This window comes from Mastigoproctus giganteus, chromosome 8, assembly GCF_048544385.1.
Source record: "Mastigoproctus giganteus isolate SK-2022 chromosome 8, ASM4854438v1, whole genome shotgun sequence".
In the NCBI taxonomy this organism is placed as follows: domain Eukaryota; kingdom Metazoa; phylum Arthropoda; class Arachnida; order Uropygi; family Thelyphonidae; genus Mastigoproctus; species Mastigoproctus giganteus.
Window position 1 is genome coordinate 69,519,514 of NC_143582.1, and position 26,575 is coordinate 69,546,088.

The following is a 26,575-nucleotide window of genomic DNA, read 5'->3' on the forward strand; positions in this document are numbered from 1 at the left end:
TGTTATTGCATATAATAACATTAACTATATAGTTTCGGTGTAAATACACCATAGTTAACCCATAAATTTGAACTACGTATGTAGAATAATGATCATCTAGAAAAATGCTTGGGGATCACACCTCTTAGGGGACCGTGTTGAATACAATGAAATTGAAATTCAACTAATTGTGATAAACTGGTAATAAATGTAGACGTGTTATTGCATATAATAACATTAACTATATAGTTTCGGTGTAAATACACCATAGTTAACCCATAAATTTGAACTACGTATGTAGCGTAGAGGGCATCGTTTTAATTGTATCTCAAATTGTGGTTGCCTTCACAACGAGATAGCTGCTATTGCATTTCTTCAAAAAAATAACGCTTCTCTAGTAGAGAAGACTACTGTTACTGTATTTATTTTTAGCGGTACCACCACCCAGACGATCGTTTCGAAGCAACTATGGCGTATTTACACCGAATATAGTTAATTATCAAAACCCATAAGGATTATGCCCTGTGCATTTCATTTTCAAAATCCATTTTTGTGTAGAGAATAAAAGGTGGGGGGGGGGGATTGCTAGTATTTTTATTTGAAATGAAATGTAGCATTAAAATAGTATTTCGTTGACTCTAGGCATTATTACGCATTAGATGTCATCCCCTCTCTTATTTTTGAATTGGTGGTTGCGTATTTTGATTTTTTCAGTTTCTGTTCACAGCATAGAAGAAATTGTATTAGTTTATAGGATGTTCGTGGTACAAAATCATGGTTCGGTATTATTAACTGGCGATTTTAACCTCTCTCTATCTGGATTAGTTTGATACTTTAGCTTTAACTTCTGAGGGTAAAATTTTAAACTCTTCACTATTTCATCTATATGGTTCGCATTTTTTTTAATACCAAATTTTTAGTCTTTCTGCCTTTACATGTATTGTTCTTTCTTCATATTTTTTATCATTTACTTTTAATGTTGTATTAACATTAGTAGCGGCATATGATGCAAGAAAGCAAGCATCAGCCAAAAAAAAAAAAAAAAAAACACCTTCCCTATTTTCACCTATCCATTCCGTCCAAAAGTTTGTTTAGTTCTTTCTTGAATTTATTTAGGCTATCAACTTCCACAACGACCGATGGAAGTTTGTTCCAGAAATCAACCACTCGCTGGCTAAAGGCAAATTTCCGCACATCTATTCTGCAACCGTCTTTCCTCAATTTGAATTTATGTCCCCTCAATTCGTAATCTGAGCAAGAGGAAGAATCCCATCAGCACTGAGCTTGCTCAAACAATTCAAAGCCTTAACACCTCGGATCACCTCGCAGGTGCCTAATGCTTCCATCCATCAAGAAAAATGGTTTCGCATATTATTGTATGATAACTTTTTCAACTCCGTGCCTTAATCGTGATCTGGCATTATTACTTTTTCCTGTGTTTCTTTAGCCGTTACTTCCTTCTTTCTGTAATCATGCTTTGGATTGGCTGACCCATGGGTTACATTTCGTCTCTGTTAACACAATGGCTGGGGGAATGCATTACTACTTCCAAATTAGTAGTACACGTTTCCAAATAGAGTGTAACAGTGGTTCTCTATCTTTTGTCACTCAAGTCACACCTGAAGTTAAAAGGCACGCCTAACTAGTGAGGCCGCCGTAGCCGCAGGGTCAGGCGCGTGGTTGTATAAATACACGTGCCTTGAGTGAACGGGATTCAAGCCCGTGACTGCTAAATACAGTATTTTCTTGTATTCTCTCTACTTGTGAACTCCATTGATCGTCCAGGAGTATAAACAGAAAGTTTATTTTTATTTATTTTAGTGGTTGCCGTTGAACTCCATGGAGTTTTTCTTAATCTCGCGACGCACCAATGTGCCAAGGTACACTGTGTGAGAACCACTGGAGTAGAGACAATTGTCTTGTCTCTTCTACTCTATTTGATGATAAGCAGGCGGCGATTAAAATCTACAAGAAATATCGTATCTTTTGTCCTCCACTTGGATTAGTTTCCAAACATCTGACAGTCCTTTTTTTTTCTCGCAGAAAAGAATCTGATCATAAATCAAAAGAATATTTATCAGATGTAGTCATACGGATCAGAATTTTATCCACTCTTTATGGGTTGGCTATATACTGCGATTTTATTCTTTACAAAATATCAATGAGATTCGGTCCTTCTTGGGAGGGTTCCGTGGTAAGCGATCCCAAGTGAATTCATTGTGGCCTTTCAAGGAAATCCGCCTTCATTTACATAAATTCGCTACTACTGAGTGTTTCAGTAACAGCGGAAGACTCATTACTTCGGTTATTTAACCATTTCTTGCAAAAAAGGATCGATGTTCAGATTCTTAGAGTTTGTTAATACGTTTATTAGAAGATCGACTGCTTTTGAACGTTTGCCTCAGGCAAACGTTCTATAAGCAGTGATCTTTTCAACTATATTTATGAATTTCTTTCAACAAACTAGCGGATTTACCAATATTGTTTTTTTTTTTTTTTTTTACCATATTTCTTCCTATATCTTTTACTGACTTCGGCTTTTGGTTCCAGTTTTCATTTTAAATTTTCTGCTTCTTTTTTTTTTCGGCTTTAAAATTCATACTGATAAAAAAAAGTTTTTTTTTTTTTTTTTTCTTTATCCTACAACAGCTTGTTTCTCAGTCTGAATCTAAATATGGTTCGTATAAATAGTGTTAAATTTCTTGGATGCCAAAGTTCAGTTTCCTTTACATCTTGGCACATAGGTCCAAGATCCTTAAGGCACTCTGGATTTTAAGAATAGATCTCATTATTGTCACTGAAGCTAAAATGTTTACAATCTAGTGTATGTGGCTGATCCCTCTTTTATTGTGCTCCTCTTCAAGCTACATTCTCTTTGCATCCCATTATTGCTTGTAATCTTTGATTCAAAGATTACACTAAATATTATTACGCTTTTTATTAACCTAAGTGATACAATCCAGGTCTTACAATGTACCGGAACTTAAATTAAATTTTCTGTTTATACTCCGGGACGACTAAACGGTCAGAGGAGTTCACAAGATAGACAGAATACAAGAAACAGCACGTTATTCAGCAGTCACGGGCTTGAACCCCGGTCACTCAAGGCACGTGTACTTATGCACCCGCGCGCTGACCTTACTTACACTCATAAATAGAAGAATCATTTGCTGATTTTCTGTGCTATTACTTTAGAAAAAAAATCTAATGTACACAGCGCGTTACATTTCAGACGCGTTCCAATTTTTCTTAAATTAATTATTTTTTCATTTTTTATGATTAATAGAAATGAAAATAAATATAGCTATCGCCCAATCAATTATTTACTAAGATTATAATTTTACAGAACAATTAATAAAACTCTATAGGCTTACGTTCTTTAACTTAGCTATTTAGTTTAATTACAACTGTATAATATTTATTACTCTCCTCCCATATCACTTTTTTTTTCACACTTGGTTCTGTTCTCTCTGTATATACGTATCTTCACAAGCGACATCACATTCACGAATCTTGCATAACAATACAAGCAAAGCGTGTACGGGCTGTCTAAAGCTAACAAATACTGCATTAAAACTACATTTAATCTACGATTTTTTTTTTTCCATACGTATAGAAAAAAAAGAAAGAAAAGAAAAATAATTGCCGGTTTAAATATTTGTCCAATTTTATTTTATTTAATAAATTATTATTATTATTATTATTATTTTTTTTTTTGCTTCGACAAATATTTTTAACAAGCACAAATATTTTTAAATCAGAACGGGAATTTCATTAAAATTATACACTGGGAGTTCCTCCGATACATGTGGGCGGGCAGACAGACGAACATGGCGAAGAAAATAGGCGCTTAGCACATGTATATAGTATATACACACACACACACGAACGCGCCTAAAAAAATCTAGTCACCATAACTGATTCCATTAAACAAAAATGAAGTTTATACTCTGTGTATGCAAAGAGGTTTTAAAACACGCAGTTCCCCCCCCCCCCATGATTTTGAAATATGGGCTAAGAGGTTTAAAAGAAAAATTCCCTTGTCTTCATGAAATACGGAGACGGTCAACTACACTTGAAAATATACCACGTTTTTAAAATTTGACAAATATATTTTTATTAATACTTGCCGAAAAATAACCAAGTCTAAGGTACTGTTTCTTCCTGATTCTCTTCTGTTCTTACACAATTTAACTTCAGCTTAATTCTCTGCAGCTCGGTATTTTCTGTTATGCGGTTTTAAATCAGAACTGGAATTGACACTTTTATTTATTTTTTTATTATTTATTGACTAAAGGATAAACAATTTCTTTTTAGAATTAAAATGGAAACCCATGCATCTTAATTACATTAACGATACCAATTGAATATTTCAATTTCACAAATTATCTTCGGTTTTCTTTTTCTTTCTTTTTTTTTTTTTAATAAAAATCTTTTATATGTACTCATAAAAATAAGCAAATATCCAGAAAAGCAACTTTTAAGCTTGTAACACATTAGATTAACAACTTATCTTTTGCTTCTATCATAGATTTATTCATATTATTATCATTTTTTTCTTTAATCGCTATTATATCAGCCCTGTAGCAAACCGATTATCACGCAAATCCGAGAAAACGTGTAAAACGTGACCTGGGACAAACGAACTCTACAAGTTAATCGAGATATCGAAGATGATCGGTAATTTAGGTTATGAAGGCTTAAAGAAAGAAGAAAAATTCGAATGATATTAAAGAAACGTGCGCAAAATTTGTTATTTTATATGAGTCATAATCACAGTCATTGCAAATTTCATAACTAGTTTCCGCAAGTTTTCTTTTTTAACTCGATAGCGCACGATAGGCAATTTATTAAAGCCAACCTGCCCCTCCCGCGCAAAGGAAATAATGTCTCTTTCTTAAGCATTTGCAGGGTGCATATAATCGGATAAATTTCTTTAATATGGTCATTCTTTCAGGTATCAGTGGACTCAATTGATTCCACTAGAAGATTCTTCAAGCAACAATTCCACTTCTGTAACATTTACATAGGAGCGACGCATTATGGACCCATCGCCTCATGCGATTACCTCCAATTCTAACCTTGCCATTTGTACAAAATAATTTAAACCAGAATCCATCAGGCCACAATACTTGTTTCCAATCCTCTATAGTCCAATTCACATCAACTCAACCCCTAGCCTTGAACCACTCGTTTCTTCCAAAAATCGGAAACAAATACCACTGGAGTATGTTTCTGATTTTTGGAAGAAACGAATGACTTAGGCCTAGGATCAGATTTTGTAGTTCCTGTCATTATTCGATCAGATGACTTAGTCAATGATTTCACATCGACTAAGGCTGAAAGTACTCCGCAATTGCAAGTTAGCAAAGAGACAACTCGACCTCGCAGACTACTTAAAGTTCATTGGTCTTTCCATGGCGCATATTCCTTCTGCCACATTACCTCTTCCAGAAGTGGTCATCAGAATTCTCCATATTCTGGATAATGTAGCTTGTGATAAACAAAATTCTATCATAGTTCCGATTTCTCATGTCGTTTTTTCAAGTCGGTTATATCTCAATGTCGAGTTTTGGTTGTTGACTAAGCTGACGGTATTTAAAACTTCAACATTAGCTGTGACTATATTATGCGATTTCCTGATTTGAATATACATATAAAAGTCTGTTTATACTCCGGGACGATCACAAAGCCAGAGGAGTTCACAGGATAGAGAGAATACAAAGAACAGCACCATAATTAGTAATCACGTGGGCTCGAAACAAATGCACTATTTCCTGTGCTCCATATAAATAGAGTACGTTTTCAAAGATGTTAGATAAAAGTGTATAAATTAGAGTAGGAGATAAATCACATACTTCTACCAACGTCTTCACGTAACGGAAAGAAATGCTTAAATTGGGTCAAAAACTGCTGAAAGGATTGGAAAAGGAGTTTTCCAACCCGACGGATATCGGATCCAGTTCCAGCATTTTGCTTCGATACTTTGCAAATGGGCCTAAGTAAAGAAATACACGAAGCCATGTGTCCATCATATTTGATGGAGACGCTTTGAAACAGTAGCCTGAATGCTGCAATCCGCGACATCTTTAGCTTGGAGATGCTGATTGGTACCAGTGGATAAATCAAAGCCCGGATGTTAGACTATGTAAAAATTGTGACAAGAACATGTTACTTTTCTAATTTTCAAAGAGTGTTCCTAAAATGTGGTACAAGCTTTATTATTCAACATAATAAGAAACGGAAAATAAGAAATGTTAAAATAATGATTTAAATAAGATCTTAAAAGTCTCTCATTTAAATAGATTTAAATGAGAAACAGGAGATTTTTCCGAAAAAGCAGGGATTTTTTCCTTCCCCAAAGTCCATACTGCAGTAAAATTTCAATTTTACTACCAAAATACACATTTTGTATCAAAATACTCAGGCCGCCATAGCCGAGTGGTCAAGAGTAGGGGTGCATAAGCACACGTGCCTTGAATGACCGGGGTTCAAGCCCGTGACTGCTAAATAAGGTGTTGGTTCTTGTATTCTCTCTATCTTGTATACTCCTCTGACAGCGTGGTCGTCCCGCAGTATAAACAGAATATTTATTTATTTAAATAATCCTTTGGCCATATTAAAATATAGTTATAGGATTGTTTACTCAATACAGCATGCTTTTAAAAATTAGCTTACCTAATATTTTTGTCTGTGGATTTCTATTTGGATATTTAGAAAACTGTTTCTGATTTCTTTTCAAGAAAGACATTGTTGTAAACTCTGCCCATTTCAGAAATGTTGAATCAAAGTTTATTCATAAAAATGGCTCTACTGTCTATACTTGGCAGTCAGGAGCATTTCGAAATCTTCACCAGAAAGTTCTCTTTTTCGTTTTTCTAACCTGGTTGAATATTCTCTCACGCTCAGAAGTGCTACGAGGATTTGTTAAAATGCCAAGCATGACTATATTTTGTTATATTTCAAGCTTTCTTCTGTACTTGTCAGTTCGCCGCACAGGACCAATGTACATCAATTCTTTTATAATGGCGTCTAGTAGATTGTCACACTGAAATTATCAGAAATGATGCGGCAAAAGATCTATTGCTTCATCTTTAACGACACTAAGAAGTACTGGAAACTGGTCCATAAAAAAATTTCGAATTTGAAAACGCACTACCAATTTATGAAATTTGTGGTACCTCAGCATTCAACTCGTGCACCATGTAGTCACATGCAGCCATAAAGTACTTCCTCACGAAGGAAATGCAAAATGTTCTCTTGTTTTAGACTCTCCACGACAGCAGAAATGTCGATGACTAAGTGAGAATCATCCTTCTGGTTTAGTCTTTATGGTAATCAATTCATAAAATGGAAGTGAAATATTCGAAAACTGTTGGTAAAATACATTTTCGCAAACATTCTTCAACATATCTAGGAATAATAGTCTCAGTACATGGATGGCAGGTACGTTGAACTGAAGAGCTATGTTCGGATATTCAAATGTGGGCATAACGTTTAAAAGAAACAAGCAAATTGCTTTATTCAAACCAGAATGGAGAAACAAACACACTTTCTGCAAGAGTGAAAGTAAAATGCCTAGAGTTATGAGTTTAACTGGCCTGTTTAGGATTGCTTTTACCAAAAGTTTGCAATTCAAGTTGTTGTTTTTTTTAGTTCATAAATGTATCTTTTTTCAAAGAATTTGGATCATGAATGGACTGTATTTGAACACGCATCGCTGCCACTCGCTAGTTATACTTTTCAAGTTGGCAATTCTGAAGAGTGGCTCATATTGATTTCCTCACCGACTTGTCAGAGGTTGCCACTGTTCTACCAGTCTAGTTACACATTTAACCACAGATGCCCGACGTGTGCACACATGCTTCGAAATCTTTTTTTTTTTTTTTTTTTCCTTACTTTCAATGGAGTGGATCAGTTAATTTTTTTTTTAAATCTATCTTTCCTTTTAGCACTCCTTTCTAAGATGGCAGTAAATATCCACCAAATATTCATCCACTTTCACGGGAAGGCATGCAGACCCCTTTTCAGCACACAGATTAATAAGATAGCAAGGACAACTTATTATACCACCAAATGCTAAATCTGCTCTTTTGATAACCCTTGCTGCCCAGTTTTTAGGCCTACCATAGGCCTACCGCATTATGAATGCCATAACTACTAGCTCTTAGTGTGAAATAGTTCTTTGAAGGAACTCCACATGCTTTCAGGTTATTCAGAAGATGTTCAGTATTACAGAGGCACCTTCGAATGCTGGTACTGCTGACTTACTTTTATTATAAAAGGTTACCCAATGGGGTAACAGCTTGGAATCACTTTGATTACTGGCATCTGTAGCAATCGAAAATGGCCCGTTTTTCAGAGCCATCACAATCTCTTCTTTTCCTATCCACACACTTTCACTAACTATGTGTGTTGTTTTTGTTCCTCCACAAATGTACTTTTTATTATTTCTCTAATGGGAAACATATTCCTGGAAAAAAAAAAAAACGCGCCTGTATGATCAACACAACCGAGGGAAGAGTATGTTCAGTATATTCTATGACAAAAGATGTAAATAAAAATTTAGCATATATGACATTATCGTCACCATGCTATTTTACCCCCATCTCCTACGCACTACCCGTTGTCGTTATACTTATTTTGTTTGCATATGTCCTCTTACATCGCATTTCTCTCCGCTTGAAATTGAAGAAATCGCATCTACATACGTTAAACAAGGCAAACGTGTTACCTTTTTCAGATTTATAATAAGTGTAGAAGCTTGTGTACGTGTCATTTCACGTCGTATTTCTTTGGAATCTTCTTGAAATATACTACATTAATTAGCTTTGTACTACACAAGTACTATTAAATTATAGCACACAACAGTGCTACTTAATGCGCATCACTATTTTGCAACGTAGATCAGCACATCACACCTGACGGCCAATTCGGTAATGGAAATAAGCAGAAATTTGCAAAATTTTAAACAAAAAGTATCTAATTTTAAATTACTTTTATTATTTTTTTGTGATAAGAAAAAGACGGAGAAACTCTTTGTCGCTAACGATATTATGACGGTGAGATGGAGAAGGGTCAAAAAAGGCGTATTCTCCGTCGTAAATCTAGAAAGTTTGTAGCTGTGCAAAGTTATTAGACTGTTTGCAACTCCAAATGGAGAATGGAAAGATGGATTGCTCAAATCGGCCACACTTGGTTAAAATCACACAATTATTTGACATTTAAAGATGTACGTACGTGTGTGTGTTTCCGGGCAAAATAACTAATTTTCATTATGTATATCAGAAAAAGGTATACAGTACTAAGATGATCACGGACAATAATAACTGATAACCAAACGAGTGTTTAGTGGTTCGCGAAAATGACCGTAAGTGGTAGAAGCATGCCAGTCTTCCTATGCTTATCACGACGACCGATAGGATGTACTTTTAATTCGTATCTTTAATGCTAACAAAAACTGCACATGTTCATCAAGCAGGAACGTTATATTTCTGGTGAGTAAGAGACTTTTATGAACACATTCCTTTCACGTGCTTCTAACCCTCGAGAAATTCTTAGTAATAACAGCTTAGCAGTTACCAGTGTGAATTCCTCTTAAACGAACAACAAAGTCAGCACATATCACTAACATCCCTTAATTGTGCTCTTCACAGCTGCCTCTTTCAACTTTATCTTAATTCCAATCGCACCAACCGATATTACGGCCGTATCCTGCTAAAGCATCTACGAAAGTTGTTGCACCGCCAAGAATATGTTGCACTGGTTTTAAAAAAAGAAAAATCTCCAAAAAGACAACTCACGGTAATCAACTCCCTTGTGTAGCTCCGATCGAAGCGACACCGGCGCCTCTGTTGACTAATTTAGAAACAAAGGTATATATTGTGCTGGCAGCAGGAACAGTTTAACAAGCATAGCACTTCGGGCCCACGAGAAGCAAGAAAGACGGGAGCGCGCCACTCCGAGAACACTGCATGCACTAAACCTAATTATATTATTTCCCCTTTTTTGTGTGCATGGTGGGGTAGAAGAACGCCAACTTAGTAACGTGATCACCTAATGAAGATCGGCGCACGATAGGCCATATTCGCTTTCTAAATCGCACATTTCCTTGCCGAAGTTATTATGGAGAATTCAAAAATTGTTCGTACGTGCGCTAAAAGAGCGTTGTTCCTCCGTGGAAGTTAGATACATTTTGTGCAGCAAGTATATTCTTCGCTGTCTGGCAGTAAGGGATAAGATTTTGAGAACTGTTTAACACGACAAAGTAAACGTAATGAGATCGACAAAATGAGTTGATGAAATGTAATCACGGAAAACTGTGAAGATAACTTAAAATGAAGAAATTCATTTATTTTTGCGAGATATGCATAAGAAATGAAACTATTAAAGCAATTATCTAACGTCAGGTAGTAAAGTGCGAACAGGATGAGGAAAATTTCATTGAGCTTGTATTAGAATAAATGCAGATTAATATTTCATGTAGCATATTATTACCAGTAGAAACATCCGGTCTCTCAAAAAAAAAACTACTGGAAGGGAAATTGAATGCGCTTAACTCAACAATAATCTTACCACAGAATAAAATGGTCATCCAACACCCAGAACCTTCAGCACTTTCCACTGTGCAAGGTTTTGTCACTTGTTAGTTTCATCACTCAGCTGTTGCTTTGCTATTATACGGACTCTTGTACTTTAATAAACTAAATTTTCATATCTACAATATTTTCTGAATTTGCTTATCTCCCAACTTTATCTTCTCCCACCCCCGTGAGAGTACGGTGGTTTTGCCACTTGTAATTCTTTTGGAGAAGTCTCGATTCGAAGCCTATACGAGACTAGACGAATCCTTAAAGGGCTTCCTTCAATCGGAACTGTAATTAGACGATCTCAGGAGGAGCAAGTACGGGGTTCCCCTGGAATTTCAGAGTTTTTCAACCTCGCAAAACATGCAAATCTGCCAGTGCACACATAATACATTGGAGCTGCACTCATTGGGAGGGGGATTTTAAAAGTAAGCCCGAAAACAATCAAAATAAAATACAATTTATTATCAGAATAATTAGGAAATAATAGTTTATAAACAATTCTAGAAGTACTGTTGTTAACAACACTTAAATGCACCGTTTTGATCATGTTGCCTGCGACGCGATAAAGAGTTTGTGTCGATACAGCCCCTATTTAATGCTCGCTTCAAGTCGTTCAATGATTCCTGGATTTGCTCTCTTAAGTTTTCTGCTTTAATAACCCCAATAAAAAGAAGCTGGGAATCGAGAGACCTTGGTGGCCAAAGTCTTTGCGACATGATTCGATCTCTTAAAAAAAAAAAAAAACACCACTCTTGCAATATTTCAGTGGTTGAGCGTGCGGTATAGCAGGTTGTAACCCCGTCCTATTGGAGCAGATGTCTCTTTCATTTTCCTCTATCAATGCACTAAACTGCATTATGATACTCTGGTAAACATGAGAGGCGACATTTGTTCAAAAAAACTGGGCCCAACTATCCTTGCAGATAACAGACAGCACCGATTTTTTTTGGGGACATGTAAAGGAGTTTCGCAAAAAATGTGCGGATTTTTAGCGCTCCATATTTTCCAACAGTGACCGTTGTAGTCACTAAGGTGAAACTATGCTTCAACTGTGAAATAATTAAATTTTATCCAAAATTTCAATACCTTCACGGCGAAATAAACTTTTAAACCAGCAACAGTACCATAATCTTTTAACATTATTCTGAAATTGAAGTTCGTGCATACAGTGAATTCGATATGGAAAGAGTTACAGGTGTTTTCTTACAACGAAATCTGCTGCACCAAGCGATATCCCTTTCTGAATGCTGAGTTTCCGTATAGATTTATTTGGAGATTGCAAAGTTACTTTTAATTTTTTTTTAGTTTTCTGTTTATACTCCGGCACGACAACCAAGTCAGTAGAGTTTACAATAAATCGTCAATACAAATATTTATCGTATTTAGTAGTCAAGGGATCGAACCCCGGTTCACTCAAGGAAAGCGTGCTATGCACTCTCGCTCCTGACCACTTGGCTACATCAAGCCTGTTGTTTAATATCGTCTAACGTATCACGTGCCTTTTTTCACATTCCTTATTCAAAAATGATCCACCCTCAATAAAGTTCTTTATCTTGAAAACTGCAACTTAGAATGGATGGTTACTGTTTGGGAATTATTAATTTTGTTTTTAACATTTACTGCAAAGACTTCATTCCCAAATAAGATTCATTGAAAAAAAAGAAAGTGTGAGGGCACTCCACTAGTACCCTCAACACAATTTCACCAACGATCGTTACTTGGTCGCGTTGTATTTAGTTCCAAAAATGTGAATTTACTTTTAAAATGAACACCCTGTATATTTTAATTCCGTAGGTTCAGCAAGTTCTATTTACTTTAATACTGTTGATTAGCTAAAAATAAAGATACCCAAAAGTCTCAAAATGGCGTTATTTTATCCATATGGGATACGTTACTTTTCGGAAAATATGCTAAAATGAGAAAAACAAGCATAGGTAAGTAGAAAGTAGTTCATGCTTATTGTAGATGTCCCGCTTTTACTAAAAGTTTTGTTTTACAAAACTCGTGGAATCAGTCCTTGCATCTACGTTCAGCTTTATCTCAAGAAACTGATACTTGATGCAGTAGTGAAATACAATTTCGCACAATAATTTTACACCAATGCCATAACTTTTTGCATTCGTTTAATTTTTTTCTGCAAGCAGTGACTCTTACTCCTCACTGAGAATTCTATTATTCCTTCTTTCCTATTTTTTCCCCCTTCTTTAGATCGAGTTTTCCGCAATAAAGGTCACGGAGTGTTCATATCACTGCTGTTCTTTTCAGTTATCTTTGATCCTATATTATTTGCATCATGATTTGCACGAACATTCAAAATAATGCTAAAATTTATAATAACATACACGTATAAGTTATAAGTCCAGTTTAATGTAAGAATACAAATGTATACTAACAGTAGCTTTCGAGACGCGTGTCTCTTCATCAACTGACATTTAAATACAAAAATACAACGGATAAGTGCAATGAGCTGAGTGAGGCACAGCTCATTGCACTTATCCGTTGTATTTTTGTATTTAAATGTCAGTTGATGAAGAGACACGCGTCTCGAAAGCTACTGTTAGTATATATTTGTATTCTTACATTAAACTGGATTTATAACTTATACGTGTATGTTATTATAAACCATGGACCCCAGTACACCAGGCCCATTCGTTACTAATGCTAAAATTAATTTGCTATTTAACGTTCGAATAAGTAGACTGTAAATTCTGTGAATCAGATAATTTGTAAAATTTACATCATGAAACGCATTTTAACTTTGGACATCTGGATGGCGTTATCTATCAATCACAAAAAAAAAAAAATAAAACCTTGATTGCCGAAAAATGGCCAGTTCAGAAGTTCCGTTGCTGCTTGCCATGAAGTGTATTATATAAGAAAGTGTACCATCGAAGCAGTAAACAGTAATAAAGCCACCATTTCAGAACTCGGGAGTTATGACATGGCAGCTTTATGCCATTTCCTTTTGCAGCCCCTGAAAGGAATCGGTAAAATGAACGAGGGAGGCATATTTTCAACAGCAGAAGAGAAAAGAACTAGGGGGCACAAATACAAAATTCGAAACCACTTAGTATACACTTACGAAATACACCTTATTTATTTTCGATACTCATTCTTTGAGTGAAATGTCACTTCACCGGATTAACTTTATAAACGCTTCTTCCGGATTTATTCTGAATTTTTAATCCCATATACAAGCCAGCCAGTGAACATATGCAATTTACTGACATATTAGATACAGTTCCCACTCATCTGGTCAGATGGAGTTTTAAATGACCATCGTAGTAAGCTGGAACTTATGGCCCAAAAATGAAAGTAGTTCACTTGCAATTCTTGTTTCATACCACATTTATTCAGATATAGTTTGCATCTTAATAATTCAAAATAAAGTACACAAGTCCACAAGCTAGATCAAAAAATAAAATTAGTTTCAATTCTAATACTGAGCTGCCACCATACTGCTCCATTTGGTAAACAACCAAAGACGATAAAATTAACAGCACCAAATTCTTACATCTCAAATTTTTGCTTGAAAAAAGAGATATCACAATACCTATATCTTCATTTTTGCACCACCTTATCTGAGGATAAATTCACATTTTAAAAAACGGAAAACTAAGTTACTTCGTAAGTTGGGATAATTTAACGGGGAAGTAGAGCTTTCACTTCTTTGTAATATTTTAAAGTTATAATTAGCATATAATTATAATTAAGAGTAATTAGTAAAATTATTCTCACTGTTATATTGTATTATAAAACATCACACCTTGTAATCTAGACTACAATACACTTATGATATTCAAATGCATTTATTTAGCACTTCACCAAATTGAAGCCAGAGTAATTCTTTGTTAAAATAAGGAACAATTTAAGGCATGGTTTATGGTCTTAAACATAACATGACTATGTTGTCCTATTTTTATAGTTGAATGCCAAATCAGGAATGACACTTGATTAAAAATGTTAAAAAGTACAAATTTTGAATTATAACTTGCTTAGCTGAACCAAGGATTCTGCTCTGTCAAATTCTAATTTTCTTCTAAGAGCAGATAACTACTTAAGAGAAAGCTATCACAGATGATGATCCTGTTTGTTCTACGGTCAGAGAACTATATGTCACAGAGACAGTAACTACAAAGCAAACAATTCGTAATGGGGTCGGGAACAACGGAAAGTGAATGTTTTATTATTTTTATTATTATCATCACAAAAGGCATCCCTCCACTTTGAATTCATTATACCATAAAGTCGAACCGTGACTAAGCAACTGTATATTGAAATGGATCATCGTCTGAATTATGCAATCAGAAGAAATAGGTTCAACAGAGGATGAGGGCGTTTCGCTGTGCATGTCGGTATATCTAACCCATAGGTCCATTTTGGTTAAACAGCACCATACTAAAAATGAAATAACAGCATTAAAACATCCACTGCGACCTTGCCCACATGCGAATTTTTCCGACGGTATAAAACTCAACTGCTGTAGTTTCAAAGGCGCTGAAATGACTTTTTCCTCAAGTATCTGAGGAAAAAAGCATTTTGAAAACTTTTTCAATGTACAACAATGAACTTAGTTCAAAAGAGTATCCAGTATTTCACATCGAGAAAACCCCTTGGAAAAACCCCTCAATTTCCAGAGAATTCTTTATCTTCCTTTCGCGACTGGAAGCACTGGAGTGTAATGATGGAAAAGACAGCATAGCAAAGAGTCTTGGCCAGGTGAAGATTTTACACTGAAATTAAAGCAAACATCAGACCAATGATTATCCACATCACGCTCAAGCATGGGAGGGACGAAAATAAAAATCGAAAACTCTGCCTACATCGCTTGTAGCTGGAAAACTCACCTTGCATCGGGTGGATAACAGCGTGCTCAGTAGTGGGGAGTTGAAACAAATCCCAGACTGTTCCACCTAATTTTTGTCACAGCTGCATCCTATGTTTGTACTTTGGGAGACCATTGAGTGCGAAGAAATAAAGCAGTCGGGTGCAGTCTTCAATGTTTTATGCACAGTACGGTGAATGTGGACGAGGATGCTGGTTGGGAGATTCTTCAGCGGCACAAAACCTAGAAATGCTGGTATTTTGAGTAACGTAGCAAAAAGTTAGCCCACCTTGGTAAGAGGTTTATGTTTCTATTTGGTACTAAAAGGTATCAAGCAGAAAATTTGTTACCAAAAGATTTTATGCGCCCTCTCCCCCCCAAAAAAACAGTTGCACTGGAACTGGTTTTTTTTGGGGAGGGGGCGTAAAATTAAATCAAAACAAAAAAGCAAATGTCTTCTCCTCTCCCCATTGACATAGCAATGTCTTCTCCTCTCCCCATTGACATAGCAATGTCTTCTCTCCCCATTGCTATGTAAACGTTTTATGTAAAATGCTTGGCCATCGCCTTAGTATGGTACTCTTTTTGAGATAGGAAGTTTATTTGGTGGCTTTTTCCATATCGCAGAAGTACCCCCCCCCCCCCAGGACCTCTCGGGAAGACAATGGAGTTTTTGAATGCAAATGGGTCCTGGTACTGAAGATGCTGTTTTTTCCAAGCCAGTTGGATTAGTCCATTTTTGCTAGGAGCCCTTCGATTTCCTGGAGAGTATTGCTTAGTTCCAGGCAGTTTAGTACACCATGTTTTTTTTGTTTTTTTTCTTAGCAGTTCCTGGAATATATCTTACTAGTTGTCAACCAAAAATTTATCACAGACCGGCACATTATCCAAATTTTTGAAAATAAATAATAATAATAGGCCCAATTTGATATAATATTCCTTGACAAAGGCAGCACTTGAAAATATATTAAAAGTTTATTTCCGCATTGAAGGCAAATTACTATAGATTATCAAACCCATTTTAAAGCCAAGGCATCAAATTGTATAATATCAAGAATTTCGTGCAGAATAGATCCTCACCTGGGGCAATCCTCAGGAAAATGGTTTATCACTTTGCTGCCTTGGTATCCTTTCTACAGCAGCATCACAATTTTATTTCTTATGCCGATGATATAAAATAGTTTGTTGTGTCTAAGGAAGGAGCCCTTGTATCCGACATCAATATGGACGCCAACGCCAGGCTTTATGAACTGTAATCATACTTATGTAAAATTGGCTTATGGATAAACTCCGACAAGTCAGCACAACTGACCATAACTAATAAGAAGGTAAAGAATCAAATAAAGTTATATATTAATTAAGGTTCTACGGTGTTCCCTGGGAACATCTTTTGAAGGGTCTTGAATCTGGTTGATTGGGACTGGAGAGACTGGTTATTTGAGCTTTGAGTGTTCCAAGACACAGTGCGTGATGGCATCTCTTTCGATTAGGAGTTCGGGGGTATATGAGACTAGCATATAGCGAGAGCGATAATGTTTGTTCTGATTAGACAAAGCTGCCAAGGAATACCAGAGAGGTGTTGAGAATGCCCCAGGATATGGTAGAAGGCTCTGTAAGAATGCAGTTGAGCCACTACAGGATCCAATGCTTGATGCTAAAGACAATTCTAATGACTGAGTAGCAGAGGTCCCAAGGCAAAGCATGATGCTGGTATCTGCTGATGAAGAGATCATCTAGTAGTATAATGACATTGAATCCTCTGTTTTTCCTTCAGTGAAGTTATTTGCGCGGACTTTAACAGGTTGAGTTCCAAGCATAGAGATGGGTTTGAGAAAGGCGCCTTGCCCGGTAATTTTTTTCTTAAGTAATCTGAATCAAGATAGAGAAGCAATCTTACATAACAGGCGAAGTTCTTATGCAGAGACTGTAAGGAACCATGGGCGGCCGCATACAGACTGACGGCGCTATATGGTCAAAGTAGCTCTTGCGCCAAAAAAACCCAACAACAACATGCAGACTGACAGAAAGAACACTCCCCTTCCCTGAGGATCCCCCTATTTAGGATGAAGTTGTAATCGCGCGGATTTCTTGGTTAGCTAGAAATTGTTTGAAGATATTTAAAAGGGGATGATAATCCGGATATGTATGTGTACAGATAGGGTAACACAGAGACAACTCCGCCTCATTGTCTCTGTGATGATGCAACGAACTCTGTAAAAGGGGCTAGCTGTGTATGTCCACTTGGCTGTCAGAAGCAGCTATCTTACAAGGTAATAAATCTTTAAAATCCTTCGGGAAAGACCCCATTCAACTCTGGAAATGCGAACAAAACCTGCGGTAAGCTTTTAAACCTTTTCTGAAAGATGAGATAAATGCAAATCAAAATTCAAATTATGGTCAATAAACCAAATATTTCACTTCGGTTACCAATGGTAATTGCTTCCGATTAATTCTAACTTGAGGTGCTTGAGATCCAATTTATGCTTAAAAATCATTATTTTTGTTTTAATTCACTTACACCTAACTTATTCTGAGTGGTCCATTCACACAGGTTACACAAAACTCGATTAGCTGCTATTTCAAGAGAATACGCGATCCCCCTACAATCAAAATAGCAAGAACTCCGCATAAGCGATAACCTTGATTTTAGGAAAGAACACAGCGAACCAATCTTGTAAAACCAAATTCCAGATCAGTGACCCTAGGACACCCCCTAGTAACATTTTTAATAGCTTGTCTAGATTTTGATGTAACTACAATCTGTCGATGTGACATATATAATTTCTTATTAGATTATACAACCACTGTGAGCAGTTAGCAGATCTTAAGCGTTCCAAAACACTGTTCCACCAGAAGGAGTCAAAAGCCAGGATGGCTAGTACATATTTATCCGTGGAACTTTTAATATGCACTACAAAATCTACTAAAGCATTTTCACATGAATGATCTGCACAAAATCCATATTGAAAGGGAGAGAACAAATCTGCTTCCTGAAAAATTAAGATAATTTTAGCAGCTATAAGTCGCTCAAACAGTTTTCCTAAATTACCCAATAAGGCAATCGGTCTGTATGATTCTGCCTGGTAAGGTGATTTGCCAATCTTAAATATTAATTTCGATAATGACGCCTTCTATATTTCTGCAGAATCATTTCCGGAAATGATTCTCCAGAATGCTGCGAAACGCATCAATAAAAAGCCTGTGAACATTGATTTCACTGCTGGTTTTTTTTTTTTTTTTTCTTTTATATGAACAAAAATTCAGCAAAGATAAATAGTGATTAGACTAATAATGGGGTGGGGAGATAAAAGTATACAGTTTCACAACAAATAACAATCTTTTTAATTCATTCTGAATTCAAATACGCTCCTTAACAATAAAATAAATGGCAATATTGTAGTAGCTAACGCTCTGTGGTCCTTTTGGAATGGCTACAACCACCAAGATTTACCACTCCTACTGAGAATTTGCGGCCTTGGACGTTCTGATGGTATGTTTCATTTATTGCGCCCGAGCTTAATATTATACATTTATTTAATCATTCAGGATGTCTCGTGAATAACTAAATTAAGGATCATGCGCAAGGATGAATAAATACTTTGAAAAGTTTTTCAGGGTTGAAAATGATGATCGTAGTGCCGGGCTGACGAGCGAATCATTAAATGAGAGAGAAAAAAGAAAAAAAGACTATTGGGAGGGTACCTGTAAGGCAAGTCAATGAAAGTTGCGACCTTTATTAGGGATATTACTTTGCGATAAAATATGGAATAGCAATTGGTAAAAACATGAGGGAAGAAGCTGGAGATGGGTAGTTGGTGTGGAGAGAGAGAGAGAGAGAGAGAGAGAGAGAGAGAGAGAGAGAGAGAGAGAGAGAGAGAGAGAGAGAGAGAAGTACTTTTGAAAATGCTAGTGTGTAATTTTAAAAAGAAAAAAAAAGTATGGAACCGTAAAAAATACTGATGGATATGGACTGTAGGATGTTCGATTTGAAGGTGAAATGCTGAAATACCAGTAGCCTATTTGCACATATCACAGACGAATGTCTGTCTAAGCTGAATCCGTTTAGTTATAAAGCTGAAACTCCGACCACAATTATTTCAGGACTACTCTAGTGTTACATCCGATTATCAACGCCCTTGGCTCTCCTAGAAGGAAAAGGCAACCGAGGGAAAGATGTGCGGCTGGAGTTTAGTTAAGGATCGAGAGTTTGAATTAACCGTATCCGGATAAAGGATCGAGGAAGGTCGTTTTCATACCATGCTGCATCCGAAAGACTGTGGCAAGGTAACGCCAAAATAGTGTAGTTCGTCGAAAGGATTAGTGAAGACTCTGGATTGATTCTGCTTATAAAAGGGACAGCGAAGACCGCGGAAGTTAAAAAAAAAAAAACAAAAAACTGCAGAAAGTTGAACTACTGGACCTGAACAAATCTCAACTGTAAATTAGATGCTAAAATGATTGCGAACGATCAGGACTGCTCCAGAAATATTGCATTCTTCCACTTACATTAGTTTAATGTACAGTATATAGTTAACAATTCCAAGGTAAGATATTGTAGCTAATGCCTGCGGAGACATGGGTGCGGGGTGGGGGGATAAACAGCGAGTTGCTGAACAAGTTTTAACAGTGTTAGTGGGCGAGTCTGAGTGATAACAAAGATTCGAGGTGCCTAATGAAACAAAAGAGAAAGTTTTGAGAAAGAAAAAAAAAGGCACGGAAGCCCCATTTTTAATTATTAAAGATAAAGGAAAGTATTTTGTACGGTATTATTTGGTAATATCTGTGTACAAATGAGTGGTGTGTCAGTGTGGGGAGAAAAAGTCAATGGCCTATTATTTAGTCCTAGTGAATAAACTGTAAAGCGTTGTGACGTGGCAGAATGGTCAAGCCCAAGTAAAGCATTATACACGTTTGAGTGGACCGTGGTTAGATTCCACATGACCCCAAAATACAGTTAATGACAGTGGCTGAAGTAGGAACAGAACTTTTTTTTTTTAATCAATAAATCTGTAGGACTGACTTAGTTATCAGGAAATTCGAACATTGCACGGGTGTATTTCGTTGAACAAAATGTTTTAAGTAATTCAAGAATTAAAAATCGTGGAGAGTGAAAATTGCAACAGTAGCGCATAGTCAGGGGAAATAAACTAGTGGTAGGCTATAATTGATAAACACATAAGAAATTAATTGACCCAGATGTAATTGTTAAAGAATATTTGCACCCCGAGTCAGCCCAGGTAAGAAGAGTTCGAAAAGATGAAAAAGATCAAATAGAAATTGTTACACACATCAATATTTGGATTTACGCTCTAAAATGTTTACCATTATAAGCATTATACAGCTTATCATTAACGTTAACGTCATTAACGAACCTATCATATATCAAAGGAAACTGTTAACTAAAGACAAAACCAGAAAGCGAAAAAGGAATTTGCAATTTCCAAAAAGAAACTACAGTAATCGGATATCTAAGAAATCTTAATCCTCAACAAGAAGATTGACAAGCAGCTTAATTCTTTAAAATGAGATTATGAATTAAAGGTGTAAATCTCCCTCTATGGTAGTAAATGGAGATTGTTGATGATAAATAACGTAATAATAACTGGAGATTATGTAGAAGTTTCTAAGCTAGACGTTGAAGGACCAATCTGGATATTACTAATATACCAATTGTGTTTGCATCACCAAAAGCTGCTGGATGATTGCTGAGGGTGGGCACCAAGAAACGATTATTATAGACTTGTTGGTTTATCTCTAGAAGGAAATTAGTGTAGGCAGGTTTCTATTCCGTACGTCCCATAATTTCGGGCAGTAAAACTGCACCAAAATTAAAAAAAAAGTATCAGGGAATGATAAGTCATGTTACTCTCAATCAGCTAAAAGACAACTGAGAATATGATGCGCCAGTCTATTTGATTCTCACATACAATGTCAAACTATGTGACTGACATCATATATGGATCAAATTTAACTTTTAGTGGCTTTTACTGTTATTTTACTTTGAAGGCATAATTAATTAAAATAATCACTTTATTGTTATTTGCAGTTGCCACAGGTAAAATATTTCACTAGCAGATGGTCAAGTTTAGCTATACTTTCAATGTCATTCAACATTAGAATTCACAGCATATTAAGAGTTGGAATTAGGTGAAAACTGCCAAGTCTCTAAGCAGAGCAGACTAGAGTATTTTTTTGCTGGAGGTCGAATAACTTAACCTGTGTTTAGTGCGGAATAAAAACGCGTGATTCTTCTCAATAACTAGTATTAATACCTGTCAAAATGACTTAAGAAAATTTGGCAGTGAGATGTGATAAACGTGATTTATAATTACAGTGGCGGACAAAAAAACTGCGTCGCCTTAAAAGTAACATTTGTAGTGAAACGTATAAGATATTGTTTGATTACAGTCATTTTTTTGCCGCAAAGCAACGATATTGCGTCAGATAACGCTTCTATTGCATCAAACAGTAATTGCATGGTATTGCATCAGTCGTTTCTATAAATACGGCGTTGGAAGGGTATAATACACGCTCATTAGTATCCTGTTTTCGGAGGTGTAAGCATGGCTCCATATGTTCAGTTGACACCAAGAAAGAAAAGTGTAGCTGTTGCTCTGTCCCAGGAAAGGCTTTCTACGCGTGCTATCGCTGATAAAATAGGCTGCCATCAGTCAACAGTATCCCGGGTGCTGAAATTAAAGTGTGAAACCAGTGATGTGAAGAGAAGACCTGCATCAGGCCGTAAGACAGCGACTACGCCTTCCCAGGATCGATATTTGAAACGGCTATGCCTTCGTAATCGTCATGCTAGCGCTCCTGATCTAAAACTGGACTTTGAGATGGCCTCTGGTGTTGAAACACGTGCACGGACTATCCAAAGACGGCTTTCGGAATGTGGTCTGTATGCCTATTGTTCCAAGAAGACGCCTTTGTTGACCCAACAAATGAAGAAGAAGCGACTTTCTTGGGATAAAACGCATATTTCAAGGACAAAATAGCAATGTGACACCGTCATCTTTTCTGACAAATCGAAATTCAACCTGCATGGCTCGGATGGGAAGCGATATGTCAGAAGACGAAAATCAGAGGCATACCATCCTGACTGCATAACACCGATTGTAAAGTTCCCCGCCGGTCAGATGGTCTGGGGATGCATACAAGCAAAGGGGTGGAACGAATTAAGTTTATTAACGGAATGGTGAATGTAGAAACCTACACTGCTATCTTGGAGGAGTGCCTGAAACCCGTTATTAGGAATCACCACACAGACGTCCAAAACTGCATTTTTCAACAGGACTCAGCACCTTGCCGCACAGCAAAATTGGTAAGTTTTATGCTATTTAGATTTAATGACGAGGTCTTCTTGTCTCACATAGCTTAAAACATACTTACACCAATGTTTTCCCTCATTTTTCTCCCTTAAGGTGCAGTCATACCTCATAAATGCTGGCGATACAGTGTTGGACTGGCCCGGCAACAGTTGAAAACTGCTGGTACATAATGTCATCTAAAATTGCTCAGAAGAAGACAACAAGTAAGATTCAGCTGCAGGAGAGCACTGTAAGGATGTGGTACCACAAAATTGGGCAACCGTATATCCAGAAGTTGATTAACTCTATGCCAGATCGTTGCAAGACTGTAATTGCAGCTCGAGGAGGAACAGCAAAATATTGAAGACTTATTTTGCTGATTTACAGTACATAATACTATTACGTTAACTTGTCATTTCAGTTTGTACACGTAAATGCAATAAAATATATGTATGTTTGGTTGTCGTGATTGCATTTGCATGATTTCTCATATTTCCATTAATTATGCATTTTACCCTTTATGAAAATATTTATTGCAATTAAGTATATCAGAAGGAGTCATTTTATTTGATTTCATTCACAGAGATATATATCCCATCTAACAAATGCATTTCGAAGATTTCTGAAACCCGCAAAACACATTTGCAAAATTCACAAGTGATGCAGTTTTTTTTGTCCGCTACTGTATATCGATTACTTTTCATTTCCCACTTAATTAAAAATACAATAATACTGTAACCAGTAATTAAAAGCTAACGCGTATTGTACATTAATAAGAACCTTCTGTGGTATAAAAATAAAACATAATTCTTTATAACTATGTCAAAATTTATATCGCTACAGAGCTCTCTGTTCCATTTAAGAAATACTAACTAAAATGATGTGTTATAATTTTAAAAGTTTAAACCATACATTGCTTAAAACCATAACCATGCGAACCTTAAAAAATACGCATGAAGAATTCATTAGAACCAGAGCAGACTTTATACTACAGTATACAAAACTACTAAACTTACTAAATTTCTGAGCTTACTACACTGCATATACATGCGCTTCTTAGCTAACTAAAATTCTTTACTTCTCAGTCACGTCTCAACTGATTAAAACACCAGGAATAATATTGTATCTTATTAATTAATTAATTTAATTAATGTTAATTCTACTAAATTAACATTAATTAAAGGAATATTCACTGAAATTATCTGAAAGATTTCCTACTTCGGAAGATAATGTAACCTAGTGCAACATAAAAAGTGCAAAAGAGCTGACATTTCCAAATACTTAGTAATCACTGCTTTCAGAATCCATCGGAAAATTCACTAATAGCGATTTCTCTATTGTGTAAATTGATGCCTGTCACAATAGAGAGAGACCAGCCGATAACCTTTAAATTAATTTTACAGGTCATGGAGGAGTAAACCAACTGGGAGGAGTGTTCGTTAATGGAAGACCGTTACCTGACGTGGTACGCCAAAGGATAGTCGAATTAGCTCATCAGGGAGTGCGACCATGCGATATCAGTCGACAACTACGGGTCTCGCATGGTTGTGTTTCTAAAATCTTAGGAAGGTAAGAGACGATTTGTTTTAACCAGTTATAGCATTCATTTTCTGTTTAACTTCATAAGTACATATTTGAAATGTTTTATACTCAATACACCCCACCTCTGTATTCATGAGGGATGTTCCTAGGATGATCGCGAATAAGGCTATGGACTCTAATATCCTTTCAATGAATTACGTAGAAGCATGTTGTTGTTATTTGGAGCATTAGCAACTAAGACCATATTGCTCCGGTGCGGTGGTCATTCCCTGACCTTTCCGCATCCTCCGTATTTGGCGGTGACGGGCTTGAACCCCGGTCTAATCAAGAAGCGTGTGCTACGCACTGCTGCTCCTTCCCACCTGGCTAAGGAGGCGCCTTACGTAGAAGCCATGCAATAACAATGTAATGATGTTATTGCAAACAGCATAACAAACCTTTAATAAAATTTCAAACAGTGAAAAGAACGAAGGCTATCTTTTTTAATGACAGCCTTCGCTTACCAACAGAATAATTAACTAGCGCTCAACTTATATTTGGGTCTTCAATGACCTTTCATTAAGTACGGAATTTCAACTTCCCTTCAGTTCTAGGGATTCGTCATCGTTGCATTATAACTTATACATAATTAAGCTGTTGAACGCGATTGAAAATAAAATAGATTATAACACTAACATGAACTCAAATATTGTGTTATTTTTAATAATACAGCAGAAGTCCGATAAAAGTATATCTCTTTTTCTTAAGTCAGCAACGATATACAGAAGTTAGACATCCACAGGATTTCCGGTTTATATTTGTTTCTTCCCCCCCCCCCCAAAAAAAAAAACCTCCCTCTCTCGACGATGCTAGCAGGGTGGAGATTTCACTCAAAGCCACAGCCAAAAAATTCTTACAATGGTCCATAAAATAAACATATAGTAATTAACAACAAACAGTAGCCTATAATGTGTAAGGTGTGTAAAATTACATCATAGCATTCGGAAATATTTAGAAGTTCATGGGATTTTCTTGCTATTTGAGAGCAAGATAGACGACTGATTGAAATTTAGCGACAGAGAACTCAAAAATGTTTCTTAGTTCCCTAGTCTTAACAACAGGTTGATATAAAACATTTCATGAACACAAACTTTTACAAAACAGCTTTCCGGGTCTGGCAACATTAAAACTGCTTAATTAATGTAATGATGTTATTGCAAACAGCATAACAAACAATGCTTTCACAACAAGTACCTGATATTACACTACTTTCAAACAAATTTGGCATCACCAAAATGTTAACCCCATTTATTTAATTAAAAGTTACCGCGTAATATCTGATGAGGGAACAATAAGTCCTAAAACAAGTTGTCATCAGCAGTGTTCTATCTTTTAAATAAATGAGCTTAATCTTTTGGAGATACCATTTGCTTGAAAGTAGTGCAATATTTGGCAAATTCGAAGTAAAGACAGAATATATTCTGTTGTAAGCGATAAGACCACTGATTAACTATACTGGGCAGATGTGAGAAATCACAGGTGGCGCCTGACCCTAACACTATGATTAACTATACTCTATTCACTAATTTTAACCCTGAGAAACAAACATACTTCATCACATAAAACGCTCATTGGTTAATTTTCAAGGTACCACTTTATCTTTAGCAACTGACCAATGAGAGCTTTACTCTATGGCGTGAATTTGTTTATGGATTAGAGCAGTGGTTTTCAACCGAGGTGCCGCGGCACCTTAGGTTTCCTCAACAATATTCCAGGGGTGCCACGTAATTTGGGTTTAAGTTACTTAAACTTATTATTTTTTAAAATGTATATTTTTATTTCATTATAAAATGGTATACAGTATCTTTTTAATTTTGTGGTGATATATAATTGATGTTTACTTAGTACCTCTATATAAAGAATAAAATTATTATATACTGTATATATATATATATAATTTGTATTATGTAAATGTAATTTTTATAATTATATTATTGTAATAACTATCATATAACATATATTTTTTAATATTATATATATATATATATATATATATATATATATATATATATATATATATATATACACACACACACACACACACACACACACACACACACAGAATCCGATCTAACAGGCAGAAAATTGAGTAGGGGTGCCGCAAAATAAAATAAATTACTTAGGGGTGCCGTTATTAAAAAAAGGTTGAAAACCACTGGATTAGAGTAAACAGTGTTCAGGGAGTTTAAATTCTGCTGACCACGAAAACACATGAAAGACCAAGATAGTCCTCCCCATTTCTAAATTTAAGTAAGTCGTAATAATGGCACTAGCTTTTCCACAATATTGAA

At 36.0% G+C, this 26,575-nt stretch overlaps 1 protein-coding gene across 1 annotated transcript in view; it reads left to right on the forward strand.

Moving 5' to 3' along the window:
* Positions 1-26,575, forward strand: part of LOC150081601 (uncharacterized) — a 152,037-nt gene that overhangs the window by 104,667 nt on the left and 20,795 nt on the right. Inside the window, exon 2 of the mRNA XM_090379464.1 lies at positions 24,107-24,272. Within this exon, the coding sequence (XP_090235590.1) occupies positions 24,107-24,272 (166 nt within the window). The remainder of the gene's footprint in view (positions 1-24,106; positions 24,273-26,575) is intronic.